The sequence below is a fragment of the Pezoporus occidentalis genome, unplaced genomic scaffold (assembly GCF_034315485.1).
Source record: "Pezoporus occidentalis ecotype Australia unplaced genomic scaffold, CSIRO_AGI_Poc_V1 ctg25, whole genome shotgun sequence".
Taxonomy (NCBI): Eukaryota; Metazoa; Chordata; class Aves; order Psittaciformes; family Psittacidae; genus Pezoporus; species Pezoporus occidentalis.
Window position 1 is genome coordinate 7,272,284 of NW_026914394.1, and position 20,485 is coordinate 7,292,768.

The window sequence follows — 20,485 nt, forward strand, 5'->3', positions numbered from 1 at the left end:
GTCTCCCCTTAAGGAGGCTTCTCTTCTCCAGGCTGAATCAGCCCAACTCACTGTTTTATTGTGGAACTGAAAGGCAACCCTCCCGTTTTTTTCTCTTTTTACTTCTGGCTTTTAAGCACACTTAGGCTTGAAATGAGGCATGTGTTCCCCTTCCCTCACGTGAGATATTCCACTCAAAAGGGTAAAAACAAATCCATGTCTCCTGCCTTTATGTGATCATTACATTGAAAAATGGCAGGGAGAGAAGGGTGGTTTTTTTCCCAATAGATTTCAGAGAAAAAGAAGAAAAAGAACCCTTCAATCATTTACTCACTCCATGAGTAGGGAAGGAAGCCCTAAAGTGACAGAGAAAAGCATTTTATAATGGGACGAGATCAACATTTATTTGCTAAGCCAGTGAAAATAATACAAGCTGTAGTGTCAAACCAAAGGTCAGACCTATGCCAGAGTGGAGAGAAACCAGCGCCTAGTCCTGACTGGCTTTGAAAACCTCACAGGTGAAAAAAGCCACCGATCTTTTCTCTTTTAGACAGGAAAACCCCAGCCACCGGAGCCTGTAACTGCGAACCATCCATTCAAACTGCAGCAGGTCCAACCCTTAGATAGCGACCAGTTAGAAGGGCAGCAACTCATTGACAAACCCTCGAGTGCCCGGCGTGGTGAGGATGTGATGTGATGTGATGTGCAAAGGACTCTCCCATGCGGCGTAAATCCGCCACTGCACAGGGATTGCTTTGCAGCGCAGCAAAGGCGGTTATTGCCAGAGATGGAGGCTGGAGCCGGCGGAAACGGAACTGTATTTAATTCTCTTTTCCTGTGAACTATTCCGAATCCTACGTGGGTGCCCAGAGAAAAGTCACTTCTCATGAAAGGTGAGGAGGAAAGAGGAAAGAAGCAATCTTTGCTATGCCTATATTCCAAACAAAAGCACACAGGGAACTGCATTTCTAAGCCTTAATGCTTGGTCGCATAAATGGAAACAAAATCTCTTCGACTTGCCTTTTTAATTAACTAACTCGTGCTCATTTAATCAACTTTTAATTAATTAAAAGCCGTGGACCCAACTGTGCCCATGGTTTTGCAGCTGGCAGACACCTTCCTGGAAGTTGCTAATGGCTGAAATTAAGTAATAAGGCTTTTAAATTCAAGCACTTTGTCAAACTGACAGAGGGAAGAGCCGCAAGGGTTGTCCTCATTGCAGTGTGCAGGATGTGTAGATGCACATCCCTGGAGACACTGGAGGCCAGGCTGGACGTGGTTCTGGGCAACCTGATGTAGCTGATGTCCTTGCTCATTGCAGGGGGGTTGGACTAGATGACCTTTGAAGGTCCCTTCCAGCCTAAATTCTGATTCTATGTGTCCCTCCTGTCCTGCCCACCGCCACCCACATATTAGTGTGTGCTTGATATCCGCGGCCCATCATTCCAGCCCCAAATCTATGGGGCTGATAGCGACACTTTGGGAAGCAGGGAGGGTCTGGGGCAGCCCCAGGCTGGCCTCAATCACGCGGCAGTGCACAGATCTGGAAGGGCTTGGGGCAGCGTGTGAGGCTGAGTGTGAAGGCGAAGGTCAGCATGGCAGCCTCTGGCGCCCGGAAGGTGAACTTCTGCAGGAGGGCTGTGAAGAAGATGAAGAGCTCGGTCCTGGCGAGCTGCTCCCCGGGACAAGCCCGCTTACCTGGAAAAGGAGCCGGAATAACCCCCCACTGAGTCTCGAGCGGGCTCCAAGCACCTCTCGGGCGCCTCTCGCATGCGCTGCTTTGCGCAGGCTGCGGGAGCTTTTCTTCCTCGAAAGGTTAGGTGGCAATGTTCACCCACACATCCTTGCACAAACCCTCCCCGCAAGTTTACTGCCGAGCTCGGAGAGACCGAGGAGGGGAACGCAGCGCAAGAAAACAACCTCCCCGCAGCTTGCGCAAGAGGAAAAAGCCTTGTTTTATCAGCCCGCAACACCAAATTGATTCCCCTCCCGCTCCGAGCAGGCAGTGTGAACTGTGACTCGGGATTTTCACTGCGGGGATGGGCTGGAAGCTGGACAAGGAGCAGTGCCCCCTACTCTGGAGGAGGTGTCTTGAGGGGGTGGAAGAAGCATTGCAACAGGAAAAACCACCTCCCCATCCATCATCCTACCTGCAGAGAAGGGCAGAAAAGCCTCCCGCCTCCTGTACTGGCCGTTATCCAGGAAATGTTCAGGATTAAAGGTGTCTGGAGTCTCCCACACGTTTTTGTCGAACATTATCGAAGTCAGGCTGGGCATCACGGTGGTGCCCTGTGAGAGGTGGAGAAATCAGGCGATTACATGACAGAGAGCAGCCGACGTGTTGTCAGACTAGTTTATTATTAGCTCCATTCCACATGCAATACCAACTACATCTTTTTTAAAGGCCAAAACGTGTTTTTTTTCCTGAGCTGTGTAATTAAACGAGGGTGAAAGCCTACAGGATTGTTCACTTCTGTGCGCCTCTATGTGTCACCAGAGTGTTGATCCTTGCCTCGTGCTGCTGTAACTGGGGATGTTGATATAAACCAGCTTCAAATTGGTGACACCGTGTTCCCATTGGAATTTGGAAAAATTTAACCAGCTAATTTTCAATCGATCTGCTTTCTTGTTCTTTTATTTTAAACCTCATCTGGTTAATCTCCACATCTTCCATCAGAAAAAGAGTTATTCTAGTAAGTGTGGAGCAAAATGAACAAACTTATTACTTTTAATTTTCTTTGATGCAACCAGTCATATACATGGAAGAGAACAGTTATATCTAAATCTTATCTTTGCTTTCACAGTTACAGAACAGTGTGTACTCATCAATACCATTACCTGGCTTTTATCAAGTGATACTGTTAATAGATGATTTTTAGTACTCTGTGGAATTAACAAACATGAATTGCTTTCATGTGTCTTTTGGCCCTCTATTTTGATAATGTGTGGAGGGCATCTTTTGTAAAATTTAAGGCAAAAACCTTTTACAGTTGAAATCTATGACTATAGAATCATAGAATAGTTAGGGTTGGAAAGGACCTTAAGATCATCAAGTTCCAACCCCCCTGCCATGGGCAGGGACACCTCCATGCCAACACCACAATATCTCACAAATCTCACAATTCTCCATAAGGATGTGTGACCCGTAACAGCCGTGCAGCATTCATCATGGGCTCATAGAATTAGGGCTGGAAAGGACCTCAAAGTTCATTCGTTCCAGCCCCCTGCCAGGGCAGAGACACCTTCCACGAGGGCAGGTTGCTCTAAGCCCCTGTGTCCAGCCTGGCCTTGGGCACTGCCACAGCCATAGCTTCCTTGGGCAGCCTGTGCCAGCGCCTCACCACCCTCATGATAAAGAATTTCTTCTGAATATCTAACCTAAATCTCCCCTATTTAAGTTTGAACCTATTATGCCTTGTCCTGTCGCTACAGTCCCAGGTAAAGGGTCCCTCTCCAGCATACTTGTAGGCCCCCTTCACATACTGGAAGCAGCTCTGAGGTCTCCATGCAGCTTCTCTTCTCCAGGCTGAACAGCCCCAGCTTTCTCAGCCTGTCTTCAGATAAGAGCTTGTATTTTCTATATAAGTGTGATATTTCCATAAGATCCTGTGGGTTGGCTCCCTTCCAGGTGAGATCTGGGAATTGAGCCATGAAGACCCTGCTGTGGTGGGATGAGGGGAAGGCTGGTGGCCTCCACGTACTTTGGGCAGGTGAAAGCCAGCCAGGGTGGTGTCACTGGTGGACATCCTGGGCACCCCCAGGGGTACCACGTTGCTCATCCTCAGGACCTCACTCAGCACCGCGCTGGTGTAGGGCATGTTCTCCTTGTCAGCCATCGTGGGTTGGCGGGATTGGCCGATCACCATGTCGATTTCAAGTTGCACTTTCTCTAAGGAAAGCAAAGCGATATCTGTGTTCTAAAGGTTTCCAATAAGAAGCCTGGGGCGCAGGCATGTCCAGCATGTGGCAGAGCTGGAAATAACTCTGAGTTTCACTTATCTAGTTTTGGACCAAACGAAGGACCCATCCACAGCCCTACCCTGAATGTGGGGGTACGTGGCCATGTAGAGCAGAGCCCAGCGGATGGCGGTTGCCGTTGTCTCAGTCCCGGTTAAGAAGAGGTCCAGGGTGGAGCACAGCAGGTTTTCCTCATGGAAATATGAGCCGGTGTCACCCTTAGACTTGGGGAAAAAACATAACAATGAGAACTCTTGTTAAGGAGAGGATGGTCTCAAAAACCCAACCCCAAACCACCTGTATGTAACTCAAGTCCTGCTTCCAGTTTATTACCCACCAACCCTGCTGTGGTTGACCCATCTGGTAAGTCATCACCATGCAGCTGTTTGCTCACTTCTCTCCTTCCCTTTCTTCCCCAGGGCAGGATGGGCAGGACAGTCAGAAGAATGTAAACCCCACGGGTTGAGATAAGAACAATTTAATAACTAAAACAAAGTAAAATATACCACAGACACCAATAATAATAATAATAATAATAATGATAATAATAGGAAACAACAAGAACTGAAAGCTCAGAAAACACAAGTGGTGCACAGTTGTTCACCACCTGCTGACCAGTACCCAGCTTGACCTGAGTAGCAATCAGTCCCTTCCTCTTAACTCCCCCCCATTTCTGTACTGGGCATGAGGTGCTGTGGTATGGAACATCCCTTTGGCTAGTTTGGGTCAGTTGTCCTGTGTTTGCTTCCTCCCAGCTTCTTGTGCCCCTCCTCACTGGCAGAGCATGAGAGACAGAACAGTCCTTGATCAGAGTAAGCATTACTTAGCAACAACTAAAACATCGGTGTTATCAGCATTGTTCTCAGACTAAAGCCAAAACACAGCTACTAGAAAGAAAAATAACGTCACAGATTAACCCAGGACAAACCCAGACTTGGAGATTTCCACTCCTTATTTCCATTGAATTTCAAGCCCTACAGACTGCTCTGAAAGACATGCTGGTTGCTGTACAGTGAGTCTTGAAAGCAGGTAGAGTTTTCAAATGAGAAGTTTCACAATAGCAAACACAGGCCTGTGAGCTCTCCTAGAAACACGAACACATTCCCTGAGAGCCCTCCTACGCCGTGTGGCAGAATGAAAAATGGAAGAAGGCAAAGTGTAAATACTTCCAAATGAAAAAAAATCTGTGCTTTCAAACTGATCAGTCTCCTGCTGTTGCTAAAAAGTTTGGCGTGGAAGAAGTAGGGAGGAGAAGGCAACAGGGGAGGCAAGAGCTCCTCTGACAAAGCAGCCTTGAAGCTTCTCTGCTCATTTTATGGGTTAAGCTTTAAGTATTTTCGTCTTACCTTCTAAGCATTTCCCTCTTACCTTCTAAGTGTTTTCCTCTCACCTTTTCGATTTCCTTCAGGTAACAGTCAATATAATCTCTTGCCTCGGACTGGTCCAAATCCTCCTTGTGCTTTGCGATCACTCCTTTTACAAAGCACTCAAGTTTCTCCCAGTGCTTGAAGATTTTCCTAAAGGGTCCTGGCAGCCATCTCATGATGAAGGGGAAAGCATTGTACAGCTGGTGAGAAATCAAAGAGATCAAAAGAGTATTTCTTGGGTTAAAAAAGAGCAGGTATCATAGTTGGAACGATAGTACAATTTATTAGCTCTGCTTGCTACCAGAAAAACGCCAGTTTTGCTACAAAGGTCAATTTAGTTACACAGATGCAAACAAATACAAACAAGATAAGAATCACCCCACTGTTTTCTGCTGATAAAGTTCTCTTGGGTGGCCAAAGTTGTCACTTAATGTGAGGTGGCCGCTGGAGTCAGAAATCAGTGTGAATGCAGAAAAGCCCCTTAGTACTGGGGTCCACAAAGGGGCAGAGGTAAGACTTGACCTATGGTGTGTGGCCATGAAGAAGCTATGTCCCCAGATCCACCTGTTTTGGTTGTAAACCTGGACTCTCAGGCAGTTTTGTCATGAATAAAAGTTATGTAAGAAATTGGTTGGGAAAGAGGTGGTGGAAAAGGTGGGAATCTTCACAGAGAGTGCTATTTATTGGCCCTTCTTTTTATAGAAACAGGTATTTTAAAGGTTTTCCCATTGTTTTTTGGTTATGTCAGGTATAAGATAGGCTTCACAATCCTGTAGTGTTTTATTTCCATGTGCCTCAATAATTTATCTTGGTTCATTACTTTCCTGATGAGTTTTGGGTATAAACCCAGTCTAATGTGAAAAAATACTCATGGTCATTTCCCTTATAACATGACTTTTTTTGTACAGGGAACAGCAGATTACGTCAGTGACTTAGAAACTCTGGTTTCTGAGAACTCACATGCAGCTGAAGCTAGAAAAGCATCCAATTGGCCTTACCTGGCCCCAGAAACTTCCGATGAGCAGAAGCGTTTCAGCCAGCGAGTGCAGCAATTCCTGGAAACGGTTGTCATGGTAGTCGAAGCGGTTCCCAAAAGTTATGGAACAGATGATGTTCGAAACAGCGCTATTAATTTTATAATGAGGGTCAAATGGCTGGCCTGGAGCAAACGAAATGAAAGGCAGATTTATCTTTTTTCTTTAAAGTCTCAGGCAAAACCACATTCTCTACCAGATCAATGGTTGTGAAGATGCGATGAGACCTCATCCACTTCTCATCCATGGTATCCCCACCATCCCCACCACCTCCATCCTGCTGGAGATTGGGCACTGTGAACCACGACATCATTTCTCCGAGGACATCCCCTCCTTTCTCCAGCCCAGGCTGCTGGCACACACTGATGTTAGGACAGAGCTGCTGAAGCAGGGTTTGAACTGTTTTCCAGGGAAAACAACCAGGAGCGTGCCATGGTAAGGCTGCTGGGTTTGCCTGCTCTAATGTGTTTTCAGTGCCAGTTTTAAACACCAGGAGAGAGTCCCTGGAAGCTTAATGCAAGGCAGGGAGCTCGTGAGTAGCCACACTGCAAAACAGCCATTACACTGTCCACCACAGAGAAATGAAGTGAGATGGAGGAGAGAGGGAAGAAGGAGAGGACTGTAAGTCTCTGCACCCACCTCTAAAATCCACCATTGGCTCACATGGCCCACCTACGTTGTGATGCATATCAGCTCCTATGAGAGCAAACTGTACTGTGATGTTTGTCACATCTCATTCTGTGGAAGAGCTATCATCTCCTAGGGCACATTTAGGCAGCCTGGAGAGCTACTTGCCATGATATGAGATTCTAGAATGAGTAAAGAATCTGGTCCAGCCCTGAGCTGCTGTGGGTATGCTGGGGAGCATCGCTTTGAAATGCAAGGCACAGGACTGCTGATAGCCCCACTCTTCAAGAAAATAATTAAAGTGGGCTGGTGCTCAGATATTAGAGTGATGGACATGATCGCTATTTGTCATTGCTAATGGAAGAAAGGCCCAAACCAGCAGCTTAATTAGTTTATTGATTAGGGCTATAAAGGACTATAATCAATTGGCAACATGAAGTATTTGGCCTGTTCAGTGCAACAGCAATTAAGATGGAGCAAGTTCAGTATATAATTTCACAATTCCTATTTAGATCTTTCTTGTTTACTATATATAGCTCCATAGAATTAGCTAAACCCCATCTGCTTCTATTTAAAGCTGAAGTGCAACATCACCCATGTACCAACATACAAATTATTCTTACTAATATCGCTCTGGCAGTTCTTAAAAGCTGGGCCATAAAAGAGCAATGCGCACGCTTCATCTGTGCATGATACAAAAGGAAAGCCTGACTAAACAAGTTTTAAAATACTTTGCAAAACCAAGGACAAGCAGAGGTTAACTGAGCTTCCAAGCATATGTGCCTGACAGCAGGACAGCTGCATTTATTCCTTCGCAGAACACAGGAGAGGCTTTCTTAGTCATATAAACATGCAAGGTCTAATAGGTACCTAATATGTGTTTGCCTAATATTAATAAGGAGGAACTAAAATATTAGGCTTTGGGGTCTAAATAAGTGCTAAAAGGCACAGTATAGAAATGTAAGATTTGAGCTGAGAAATGTTTTGCATGTTAGGAGCTGCATCGGAGTGAGAGTTTTACTATTCATTATTCACTGAGCTGGAAGCTTTACCTTAGCATGGTGCTGTACCTTAACCACCTACCTTTCTCCTCCTCAATCGTCTCCACAAGGTACCGGTTCTCCTCTTGCACTTTCTCCTCAAAACTTACAGCAAGGCTTTTCAGTGTTGCTAGAGTAAACTTTCTCTGTTGCCTCCAAATATGCCCATTTGATGATATGAGTCCTGTAGGCAGTAAAACCAAGCAAACTAGTCTTGCTGTGGTTCATATAGAATCATAGAATGGTTTGGGTTGGAAAAGACCTTAAGAACATTCAGTTCCAGACCCCTGCCACGGGCAGGGACACCTTCCACTAGAGCAGCTTCCTCCAAACCCCGTTCAACCTGGCCTTGAACACTTCCAGGGATGAAGCATATGAATAGTAAGATTCAGAAATGGCCTTTCACCTTGAATAAGAACCCCAAACCAAAGCAAACAAACCCTCCCAGACATGGAAAAACTATAGCTTTCCCTGGGAATTAAAATTCAGGAGTAATTGGCTTATGCTAAAGATCTAGTTTTATGGATTTGCTTTAATCTGCTACTTTGTCACTTTGTGTGGGAAAAAAAAGTGTAAGCCAAAATACTATGAGTACTATCACGCTGTTGGCAGAGCTGCAAGCAGGAGCACCATACCCTGTCTCTGGAGCTATATGCAACTGATGGAGAAAAAGTAAAGGAGAAATTAAAACCAAGGGGAAAACTCTTCACGTGTATCGATCCCTGGGCAGCTTGCATTTGTTTCTCTTCTTTCATCAAGAGCTGACTTTGATCCCATCCTTGTCATTCTTAGAGAGATTAAAATGTGCACCTGTGTGATTATGAGACTGAATTCAGTTACTGCCCTCCTCTGTGCAAGCTTTTATGGGTGCAGTTAGCAAGATTCTAGTTCAACCTGGTTGTTTCACTCTAATTGTTACCACTGCAAGTGGATGAAACATTTGTACCAAAATCCTAGCTTACCAAAGCCTCTGAATATTTCTTGGAGGAGTGGAATATTTGGCCGATCTGTAAATATTTCAGCCTGGTGGACAAAAGCTTCTCTCACCATCTGGTACCCGTTGACTACCACAAACGTCAGGCTTCCAAACTGCACGCTGAAGATGTTCCCATACCGAGCAGTAAGCTGAAAGAGAGATCATCAGCCTCTGAGAGCAAGAAGGGTGAGATTCGCAAAACTCACCTGGGCAAGACCTCAGGCACTAGCATCTAACTGTGAATTTAGCCCTGTTTGAAGCAAAGGGACTTATGAAAAACCCAAACCCAAGTTGTAGGTCCCATCCGGTCTAAACTATTCCATGTATCATAGAATCATAGAATAATTAGGGTTGGAAAGGACCTTAAGATCATTCAGTTGCAACCCCTCTGCCATGGGCAGGGACACCTCACACTAAACCATCTCACCCAAAGCCTCGTCCAACCTGGTCTTGAACACTGCCAGGGATGGAGCATTCACAACCTCCCTGGGCAATGCATTCCAGTGCCTCACCACCCTTACAGGAAAGAATTTCCTCCTTATATCCAATCTGGAGATGGCATAAAAAGTGCTAGAGAGCTGTAGTGTGGGAAAGGTGGTTTACTTATGTTTCTGTATACAAGGGTATGAGAGGTCACCGTGCCCAGACTCTTGCTGCAGAGGGCAAGGCAAAACAAATGATCCCTCTCATCAACATTGTGTCTAACACAGTGTGGTTTCTTGCTTCAGCTATCCCATTTAGAAAAGTGGGTTCAACTGCTGATGGCTAGAAATCTACTTCTAATTTTAAGCCTGAATGAATTTATGGTCAAATTATAGCCATTTTCCTTGCATGGCCTTTGCTAGCATTAGTGTCTCCTCTGCAGCCTTCCACTCCCTGATGTATAAGAGCAAAAGGTGACCATATCATCTCTCAGGTCTCACTCTGCCACAGAGCTCAGGCCATTGTCTTTTTAGTATGAGTTACATGAAAAGAAGCCCACGGTCACCCTGAACTGCTATGGGGACTCATGAAACCAGTCTGGGACCAAATGGGTGTCTCAGGCATTGTGTGAGATTATTTTTTTTAGTAATGATGGTGTGTATATGTGACAAAATATCCTGAGCAGGCTGCCTCAGCCTTCCCAAAGGGTCCCCTCCCAGGGAGACAACTGTGCTAGTGCCCTGTTAAATAGGCTGGTGTCAGCTTGCTAAGTAAAAGTCACTGGAAAGGATATTTCCAACCAGCAAGTCAGAACTTCACCTTCCACTCTTGCAGTCACTGCCTCTTTCTGCAACAGGAATGGTCAACTCAGGGTCTTAAAGGTTTCATTCAGATCTAATGGGGTGAATCGTTGGCCTCTGAGCAAGGACAATGACAAGACAATTTCCAGAGGTGATCTTTACAGTCCGAACAGTTCATTTCTCACTCAGCACTTGCCAACCATCCCCCAGACTGGCCCGGCCCCTCCAAACCCTTCCTGGGCTCCAGCAGAAAATAGTGATGGTCAGATGGGAAAAAGAGGAGGAAGATGTAAGTCTTCCTCCATGATGTGTTTCTTTCCCATTGGACCTTCCCACTCCCATGGAAGAGGACATGATAATAAGAAATAAAACTAAGAAGGGTGCCTATCATATATGGCTACTACATAGGTAGTTCTTCAGAGGCTGCCCTTGCATCACAGGTTTAGTGACAAAAGTCACTGAAGAGGTAAAATACTGTTAGTAGGAGAAATGTTCATGGAACTCTTACCTTCAGCAGCACAAGATGGAGGGGCTGCCTAAGGTCCACAATGGTTCCAATAAGAGGAAAGAGCTGTGGCCCTGGAGGGAAATTCCTGGGTCGTCTCTTTTTCACAAGGTCAATAATCAAAAGAAAGGTGACCAGAACCACCAAAAGCATCCAAATATTCAGCTTTTCCAAGAGGGAAACCAAACCAGGCCAAAACTGAAGCTCCATCTTGGCTGATGAACTCCAGGAAGGTATTTGGTGCTGGGGTTACTTTTGCTAGAACAGGAGTAAGAAAGGACTGGAAAGAAAACAAAACAAGCTAAGATGCTGATAACATACTGGGAACAGGACTTGCCATGGGCAAGCTGCTTTCTTATGTCCAGCTACTGCCAGATCACCTACGGAATAGCTACGTTTAAACACTGGGATCTCCGAAACCAACCCCAAAACCTCCAAACATTTGGCTGAACAAAAGCAATCCTGCAAACCTTTAGCTTTACATGTCTGTCAACAACTCCCTAATTTTCTTGTGGAAGAATATTGCTCCCTTCTGCCCCTAACATGGAGCTCCTTTATACAGACACCTCGCTGGGATTATAGGCATTTACAAACAGTTGAGGTTAGGAGAAAGCAGCTTACTTGCCTAATTACATATGGTGGGCGTTGCATAATATAAAAACCAGTAAGGCATCTGAGGTGATGGGCACCATACAAGCCACTAAGGGGCTGATCCTGTTAAGTGCTAAACACCATCTGCAAAGGACTGGGTGCCTTCAGCATCCTTCAAAGCCTGGCTGGCTTTGCCAGAGCCATCAGAGGAAGTTCAGGCAAGGGAAGCACTGCGAGAGCCCAGGGCTCTGCCTAACCACTTAAATGAGAGTTAAAGGAGCTTAATTTCAAGAGTGAGAATGTAGGCTCATGCGCTTGCCAGCTAAAGAAGAGATGATTGGAATTTATGCATTTAAATCTCCTGGGTTTTCTGACAATCTCCTTTGAATAAAGCTACGTGTCCCAGGGAAAGGCTTCAGTGGACCCACAGTGACCCCCCTGACCAAGAATCGACCTCACATCACTGGCCAACATTTTAGCTACAACTTGTTTCCACCCCTTTAAAGAGATCCACTGTGCAAACAACCAAAATTTATACCGAAGCGAAATGGTCACTAATGATTTTTTAAATTATTTGCCTAGAAGTTATGATGAGAAGTTCAAAATAATGGTAAATTTTCATTGTCCTTAACGTTTTAGCAGAAAGCTTTTATTTTGCAGGGAAAAAAAAATTATTTCTTAGGAAATAATAATTCCGAAATTATTTCAAGTGAAGTGTTTCACCACTTTCAAGAGCTTTGCTGTCCATGTCTTTCATTGCCTTGGTGACGGCAGTGCCAGCAGAAGCACACACAGGCTGTATGAGAGACCTGCACCTTAGTTATTGCAGGAGTCCTTTTTGAGTGTAATACCTATGTGCAACCCAACACTTCCTGGTCTGCAATATTATTTACAAGTTTCTAGATGGTATTAGGCACCAAATGGGGGGCATTAATGGGAGAAACATCTCACATCAGCAGTCTATAGAGTATATTTACATGTCACCATAGCACAGCTGTGAGCAGCAGTGGTTGGACATGCTTTGCTGTCCCCAAGCTGGTGCCCCCGTGCTGTTACAGTACATTTGCATCAACAAACCTATTCCACCCTTCCTGGTGTGGCAAGCCTTGCCTTGCTTACCAGAGGCTAAATCAGGATAGTGGGCTCGTGCTCTTCATCCTGGCATCAGGGAGATGACTCGGTTGGTGGAGGTGTCAGCCTACAGCATGCTCAAAGGGACTGTGATGATAAGGCGTCAACTTCTGCTAGCCCAGTTTCACTCCTCTGTTCTTCGCTATGCCATATGATTTGTCAGCATGCACACAGAGTGCAGATCCCTCTACCACTTGTGGCTGCTGTGAATCGGGCTACGTGCAAAGCCAAGGTGTTAATGTGTTCTTCTGGGTGGTGTTGTGGGGGTGGATGCATCGTGGTTGACAGGAGAAATGTTATTTTTAGCAGGAGGAGCACATTTTGCATGTACTCACATGTGTCTTGTCAGTCAGAAACCTCAAGCCTATTACTTTGCCTTGAAGCTTCACATGTCCAAATGCATCTCTTCACAAAGTTCTTAACACATCACACTTACTAAAAATTGGGGAAGAGCTTTCCAGTATTACCGGGGCTCTCCTAACCTCGGTAGACAATAACACCAGCGTGTTACCAAACTGTGTTGTGACGGTGCTATTTTGGGTCCCAGGCTTTAATCAAATCAGTTCTCAGCATGTGGTGATGTGCAAATCCCCAAAGCACTGAGGAAGTCATATCACCGCTGTGCATGGGCAGTACAAAGCAGTTGGACAACTCCTGGCTTTGCAGTCTCAACAAGACCCTTAGCTGTAAGATCCTGGTCAACTGGAAGATAAACCTGTGCCTCTGGCCAGCACCACAAATACAGGAACATTGGTTGTCTGTGGTCCAAGTAGCCAAAATGTGAATTAATATAAGGATGGACACCCACACATGTAATATGGAGCAGGATGTAAACCCACCTTCCCCAACTCCTCCTTGAATATCTAACCCCAGTACACAACTTTTTGACCACCTCACCTGAGCTTATGGCTACCGTGTAGATAAATTGTGCCATATTGCATGGACACACACATATCACTGCTTGAATATTAAGGCATCTTGAACAGCCAACAGACAGAAATTGGCCCATATGCTTTGTACCTTCTTCCCTGGCTACATGTCTAACTATGTGCAGAAGGTTTTGAAACACAAAGAGAAACATTCTGTTAAAAATGCAATTACCATTTGTTTTTCAAGATATAGTATCCCATTATTTTTTCCAGAGAAGTGAAATTCAATAAGGTTACAACAGAATGTAGTCCAACAGTTACCGTGCTTTCAGAGCATTATTTAAGCTACAGAATTTCTTAATGATTAGAAACATATGTAGGAAAAAATCACATGCAAAAAGAGAATGACTGGAGACAATTTTCCCCCAAAACACTATTTTTTCAGGCAAGTAACAGCTCATCCACCACTGTGGTTCTATCCACCACGTTGGAGGTGTGAGACACCCACCCAGCTGGGGAGCCATGTGCTCAGGTCACATCAACAGAGAGGCTCCAGGCAAGTCCAGGGACCCATCCTGATTTACACCAAGGAGTATCTTGCTGCTTCTTTCCTTCTTATGTCAGATCCAAAGGAGTAGTGCCATTCTTAGCAGAGGCAAGCTGGTGAACATCAGCCACCACCCTGATGTGCGTGTTACATCCACATCACAAAGGGCTTTCATGCAAGTTTAGATGCTGTTTCATGATCCAGCCCAGGTGGGTCCTAATGGAGCTGGAGGTAACGGCAGCTTTGGACACTAATTTCCTTTTAGGATTTGCTTTACTGGATCAAATAAAATCTACAGAAGCTTTGTACATGCAGAAAGACACGAATGGAGAACACTGGAGCACCCACACTTCCCTGAGCAAGCTCAGGAATGACATGGTTGAACCCCATCCTTAAACTTAGGTTCCTCACTTGGGGTGATTTAACTAGGACATAAGTACGCCCATGGAAGCTCAGGGATCAACTCTGACCCTGAATCCAAGCCGAGTCCGTGTTTACTGCTGTGCCTGTGTGGCAAATCCTAAAGTGCCTCCAATTTTGCATCTTCTCTCTCTCCTACCTCATACTATATCTAACTATTCTCTAGGCTTTCCTTAGACTATCATAGACCTAGGTTTCTGGACACAATGACATTTCCAGCAGTAATTAAATTTATAAGACAGGCAACTGTCACCATGAAGGGGTAAACTGAGGCATTATGAGCCTAAAACAAATGGTGTAAGTAGACCTACAAAGAATCCCATCGTGCAATCCAGGAAGGATCCCCAAAGATGAGATGCTTGGTGCCTTCCTACAACAGACCAAAATGTCTTTTCACTGCTGTAGAATACAGTTGTGGTGATTTGTCAGCCAGATAATTCAATATAGGTAGCAGAAAGCATTGCAGGAAGCACTCCCTGTGCCTCCAGACCCTGCCTCACCCCTGACTTTTTGGTCTTTGAGCCAAGACTTCATTCCCTTCACAGCCAGGAGCCGCATCGCCTTTGCCAGCCCTGCGCCATCCCGCATGGCAGACCCCATACGGACGTATGGAATCAGGCTTTGGGGGGTGCCGGGTGCTTCCCCTGAGGGGGCCATGCCTGCGGCACTGCCGGCGGCAACCACCTACGATCCCTTTGGCAAGACCCTGCCACCGTCTGCCGCAACCTGGCAGAGCTGGGGCTGCAACCCCGGCTGTTCGCATGGGGCGGCTTCCCGCATCCCAGCTCTTCCTCCGGCTCTCCATAAACCTCTAAAATACTCTTCCCTCCGAAGATGCACCTTTTCAGTATTCACAGAGAAGAGTACAGTCACATATTCCTCTCAAAGCCACAAGGACTTGACTAGAGCTAAAATGTCATTTATGTACATATCACAAGCGTTTTTCTAGGCACAGATGTCTTTCTGGTGCCAATATGCTGTTTATGTACTTATCTGTCACAAGCACATGTCTACATACATATGCCCTGCTGGCAGAGGCACAGAGCATTTTGAAACTCTTATTAGACTGCTAATGAATAATACGCATACAAAGGAGAAAACAGAAGGTGGGTCTATCAGGAACAGCCTCTTTCTTAACTACCTTTTAATTGTAGGAGAGGAAGAAAAGAGATGAATTTTGATATGCTGGCATCTGTGAAGGCCTGCTTAGCAGCATCAAACACCATCATTTTAAAAGTGGATTTTTCACAGGTTTGGGTATTTTGAAAAGGGGGGGGGGGGGAGATTTCTTTTTTTTTTTTCCCTTAGGGAAAAAAAAAAAAAAGAAGGAAAAAAAACCCACAAAATTTTGACACTGAGAGTATTGCAAATCCTGGTGCCAATGATGTACGATAGTGTGATTGTCACCATGGAATGCTGAAAAGCCCGAGCAGCTGTTTGGCATATTGACAGTGTGAATTCGGAGCGTTTTAAATGCAAATGACAGTATTCAATTGATCGCAGGAAAACAATGGGTCATAGCCTTACCTTTCCTTGGCTACACTCTGAATAATCAGTCTGCAAATCCATGCACATAATAGGGATATTCTGGGGATTTTGTTCCCCATTTACATGTGGGTCCAAAATGATGATTCTTTTGGGCAGAGCTAGAGCAGAGATGTTACTGCGCTGTCCTGGGCACCGCACTGGGGTGAGGTAGAGAAAGGGGTATAATTTGCTCCAAATCCACTGTATCCTATATGTCAGCCTGTTTTTAGAATCATAGAATTCTAGAATGGTTTGGGTTGGAAGGGACGTTAAAGCTCCTCCAGCTCCAACCCCTGCCACGGGCAGGGACACCTTCCACTAGAGCAGCTTGCTCCAAGCCCCTGTGTCCAACCTGGCCTTGAACACTGCCAGGGATGGGGCAGCCACAGCTTCTCTGGGCACCCTGTGCCAGCGCCTCAGCACCCTTGCAGTAAATGATTTCTTCCTAATATCTAATGTAAATCTACAGTCTTGCACTACTTGCTCTTATAAAAAGTCCCCCTCCAGCTTTCTTAATAGTGCCCTTTCAGGTACTAGAAGGCTGCTATGAGGTATCCCTGAAGCCTTTTCTTCACATCTATCCTTTTCTGCTTGCTCTTTAATCATTCCCAAAGGTGGCTGGCTTTCTGCCTGGCTTGTCTCCATTATGCCCTGCTGCAATCAATATGTCAAGCAGAAATCAGCAGGAGAAGACATGTTCTGGTCTTGCTGAGAGCTGATGGGAAGGAAGGTGTCTTGATTTTGACTAGGATAGAGTTAATTTTCTTCCTAGTAGAGTGCTGTATTTTGGCTTTAGTCTCAGAACACTGCTGATAACACACATGTTTTAGATGCTGTTCAGTAGAACTTACTCTGATCCAGGCCTTTTCAGTCTTCCATGCTCTGTCATGGGATGAGGGCAGAAGAAGCCCCTTCATGGTGTCTGCTGCCTGGCAGGTAGCAGCAAGTTAAGGTTTTCCTGCTTCTCCCAGCCCAGAGAGAAGTCCCAGGTTGGCCATGTTAAATCAAAGGCAGTCACTGGCACCCTGAATATCTCCAGCCATAGCTTTTTTTATTTTCAAGACCCTGATTTCTTTAAAAACAAGTTCAAAAACATGCAGGAGTGCTGTGGGTGAGGACATCACCAAGCAGCACTACCTACACATGGCTTTGTCTTGCAGAATGCACATATGACATCTCCCTCCCAGAATCTGAACTTGCTGAATTTCTTCCCTTTCTTTATTTTGTAAGCCTGAAAGAGCTTTTCAGGGTCCATTCTATTCCTGCAGTTCCCTGGTTGCAGCTAAATTATAGCAATAAGCAGTGCTTTCCTGTCTCCTGTGCTTCCATCCACCCTTCTGGTGTTTCATTTTGGGTCAAGCAGTGGTTTTTTTGGACCTCCTTGATCCATGGGTTGTGTGCTTCTGCAAAACAACTAATCTACAAACAGCATCACAGTTGCCAGAGCAGTTGCTGAGATGTCAGCAAGATGTCCCTGCTCAGATTTGCACCTGGAATCATAAGGGTGAATCAAATATCACACGTGGCTGTCTGAATGTGTGGTCTGCATGGTGGGCTCCTTGCACCCAGCTTCTCCATTGGATTTGCCAGTTACAGCAAAATTACTCCTATTTCAGCATTCAGCCTTTCAGTCTCTGAAGGACGGCAACGAACAAAACCAGCATCATTATTACCTTTGCCTTCCGAAGATAAATCTGTTTACCTGTAAAACAGATGCATTAAAAAACAATCAGCCAACAGAAATAATTAGTTACAACGTAGGCATGTGATTTGCTCAGCCTCTGGAACAGGGTAATCTCTTACTTAGCTTGAACTCATTGCTGATGGATGCTTGGTGAAAGGTCTTGGAGACTATGTACTCAGCTAAATGCTGGGGAGACAGAAAATGATTACTTCAGAGAGACATTCCTCAAGTCAGCTCTGCAAGAAATTCATCACCAACAGCATTGGCACCACACATGAGCAGCAGCGTATGGAAACTGAACTGTAAGAAGGAACAGAGCAAGCGAACTAAGGGAATATTTCATACCATGAGCATGAGGGATGCATCATTACCCAAAGGGAGAAACGTTCTTACTTAGCAGGCTTTTGTTTAATGAAAAGGAAATCTTGGGGGGGGGGGGGGGGGATTTAGCTGTTAACACAGAGCCTTTCTTTTCTGGGAACAAAGGGAACCAAACCAGCATAGGTCAGTAATGGACAAACCTTCTATCAAATTATGCTGAACTGGAAGGTAGAGCCTTGAGCTTGTTATCAAACACGCATGACTGTCCTCTTGTGCCTAAAACCCACAGTCCAAACAGTTTTCCTTGGAAGTAAGTTTACCACTCACTGCTGCTTAGCTCCAAGTGGCCAAAGACCACCCTAAAATAAAGCCACCACCAAGACCAAGAGCAAGGGCTGCTGCAGAAGGCTTCTCCCCCCTGCTCATGCACTTAGCCAGGTGCTCTCTTTAAGTATAAACCTTTAAAAGAAGCAGATGTTGCCTTTAGGTTGGGAGGCCGGCGCTTGATATGAGTCCTCCTGCATGGAAACAAGGATCTAGGATCTCCTTTGCCCCAAAGGCTTTCCACAAACCCTTTTACCTGAAACCTGGAGCACATCAGTCTTCAAAGGCTCATGAATATGCAACAAATGCTGAACTTCGTTGAATATGGAAAAAGCACATCTGGAATGAAGAAGAAGATGCCTTGTCTTTAGCTAAATTGAGGGTCTGGTCTCATTCTAACAGAAGGAGAAGGGCAACAATAAAACCACACCACAACTGTCTCTTGTGATGACAGAACCAGTAGAATTTTCCCCATTTTCCTCCTGCTGGCAAACAGTAGAAGGCAAAAGTCTTGTGGAGACAGAAGGAATAAAACCAAAATGCCTTGCAGAAGGCTAGAAAACTTTCCCAAAGCATTTTTCTTTAAGCTTAACCACATGATTTACAAGCTTGTTATTAGTTCCCCCCTCCTTACAGAAAAAGAGAAATTTAAAAAGTGTAGATTAACACATTTTTGGATGTCTTCCAAGCTCTCGATTCCTTTGCATAAAGGATTATTATGACAAATTAAAGATCACTTTTTGGGTGGCCTGGAGAGAGGCAAATCTGTGCTCTCTGTGTAGCAGAAATGGTAGCTTCTCGAAGGGTGCTTGGTTGGGTCTCTCAGACAATTACAGAGATGAATCCAGTCCAGCTTCTGATCTAACTGTAACAAAATACTGGTTAGTAATTCCTGAGAATGTTTTTCAGATTGGTCAAACACAGTCTGGGGACTGCCTCAGGTACCTTAATCTCTGTGTAGTAAGTACTCAGAAAATACTAGAGGTTCTTAAGTGAAGGGAACCCTTAGGAGATGCTGTAAGACCATCTTCAGTGGATGTCTCTACTGATTACAGGCAGTTTATTTATTGGTAATTAATTATTCATTTTAAATTTATCTGCTCCTTATCACAAGGTCCTTATGTTTCCAAATTGCTTGGTAACTGTTTTTTAAAAGACATCTAGCCACTGAGCAGCACCTGGGTCACACTAGATGAATGCAGCAGTGAGCCCTATTTTAGTGTAACAAAAAGCAACTCACTCCGTAAACCAGGAGCAGCACTACTGGAAATGCCCTGATGTCATCTACCTTTGTGGTACCCAAGTGATCACCATAATGCCATCCATGGGGTATGGTGGGTTTCTCACTGGGATGCGGCTGCGGGTCATGGTATAGCCCTGCTGCAGTGATCACCATGCATCAGACAAGCTGGTGGTCCTAAAGCTTTTGGTCACATTGATGAGTTACAGTGCCCAGGGTAGTACAGAAAGGCAGTTTAAGAACAAGTTGGACCACTGTGAAAAAAGCAATTGTCCTGCAATGGGAAAAAAAAAATATATATATTCACTTAAAGGGAATCTTTGTAAACAGGTTGAACAAGACTATGAGGCTGGAGGAACAGATGGGAAAATGGAACAAACAGATGGAAAAACTCTATTTCTGAAAAAAAAAAAGAAAAAAGATCTATTTGTAAAGCTATAGCTACTTCGAATGAATGTTTCAACGTTAGAGAACTGAGGCATTGGAAAATTCATAACAAGGCCATAAATTCATACATGTGAGATCAATGGGATAGTAGGTCTTTTAGACAGGTGAATAGAGTGCTGCTTAAGCAGCCATGTACATTATTTGTCCATAGTTAATGCTTCCATCCACATGGATATTTTGCTGCCCACTTTACAGTTAAAAAGTATCTTTCAGCTTTTCACCAGCCATCACTGGCTAATATATTAGAAGAAAAGTAGTATGCTCACCTTATTTTCTGTCATCTAATCAGAGGAAATAAATGGGCCTGATCTCATTGACACCGGTGGAAAAGTCATACAAACAAGAAAAGAAGCAGTGAGCCTTGGTATTGATGGAAAGTAAAGGCATCACCACTAAACGCCTCCTATCCATCCAGCTGTTCTCGGTTAGCTCTCCTTGTAGTTACACTGGGGGAGATCAAGACAAAAAGAGGGAGGAAAGATGTGGCGCTAAACCAGCCTCAAGAGGAAACCTCACTTGCAGCCACCAAGGTGCAATGCATGAGAAGAGACACGACCTTGCATGAAAATGTGGGTGTTGCGTTTTAGTCCAAGAGCCACCACCCCACAGAAATAAATCCAGCCCACACTTCTCGCAGTGTTCCTCAGTGAAGATGGGTGAGATGCTTGCTTACATA

At 45.0% G+C, this 20,485-nt stretch overlaps 1 protein-coding gene across 1 annotated transcript; it reads right to left on the reverse strand.

Moving 5' to 3' along the window:
* Positions 1–779: 779 nt before the first annotated feature.
* Positions 780–19,490, reverse strand: LOC134165799 (cytochrome P450 2J2-like). The gene is made up of 9 exons (XM_062622909.1): positions 19,422–19,490; positions 8,967–9,129; positions 8,048–8,221; positions 6,302–6,462; positions 5,327–5,503; positions 4,019–4,160; positions 3,681–3,868; positions 2,130–2,268; positions 780–1,677 (listed from the first exon to the last, which is right to left on the reverse strand). The coding sequence occupies exons 1-9, from the start codon at positions 19,488–19,490 to the stop codon at positions 1,499–1,501; spliced, it is 1,392 nt and encodes a 463-aa protein (XP_062478893.1). The 3' UTR covers positions 780–1,498.
* Positions 19,491–20,485: the final 995 nt, after the last annotated feature.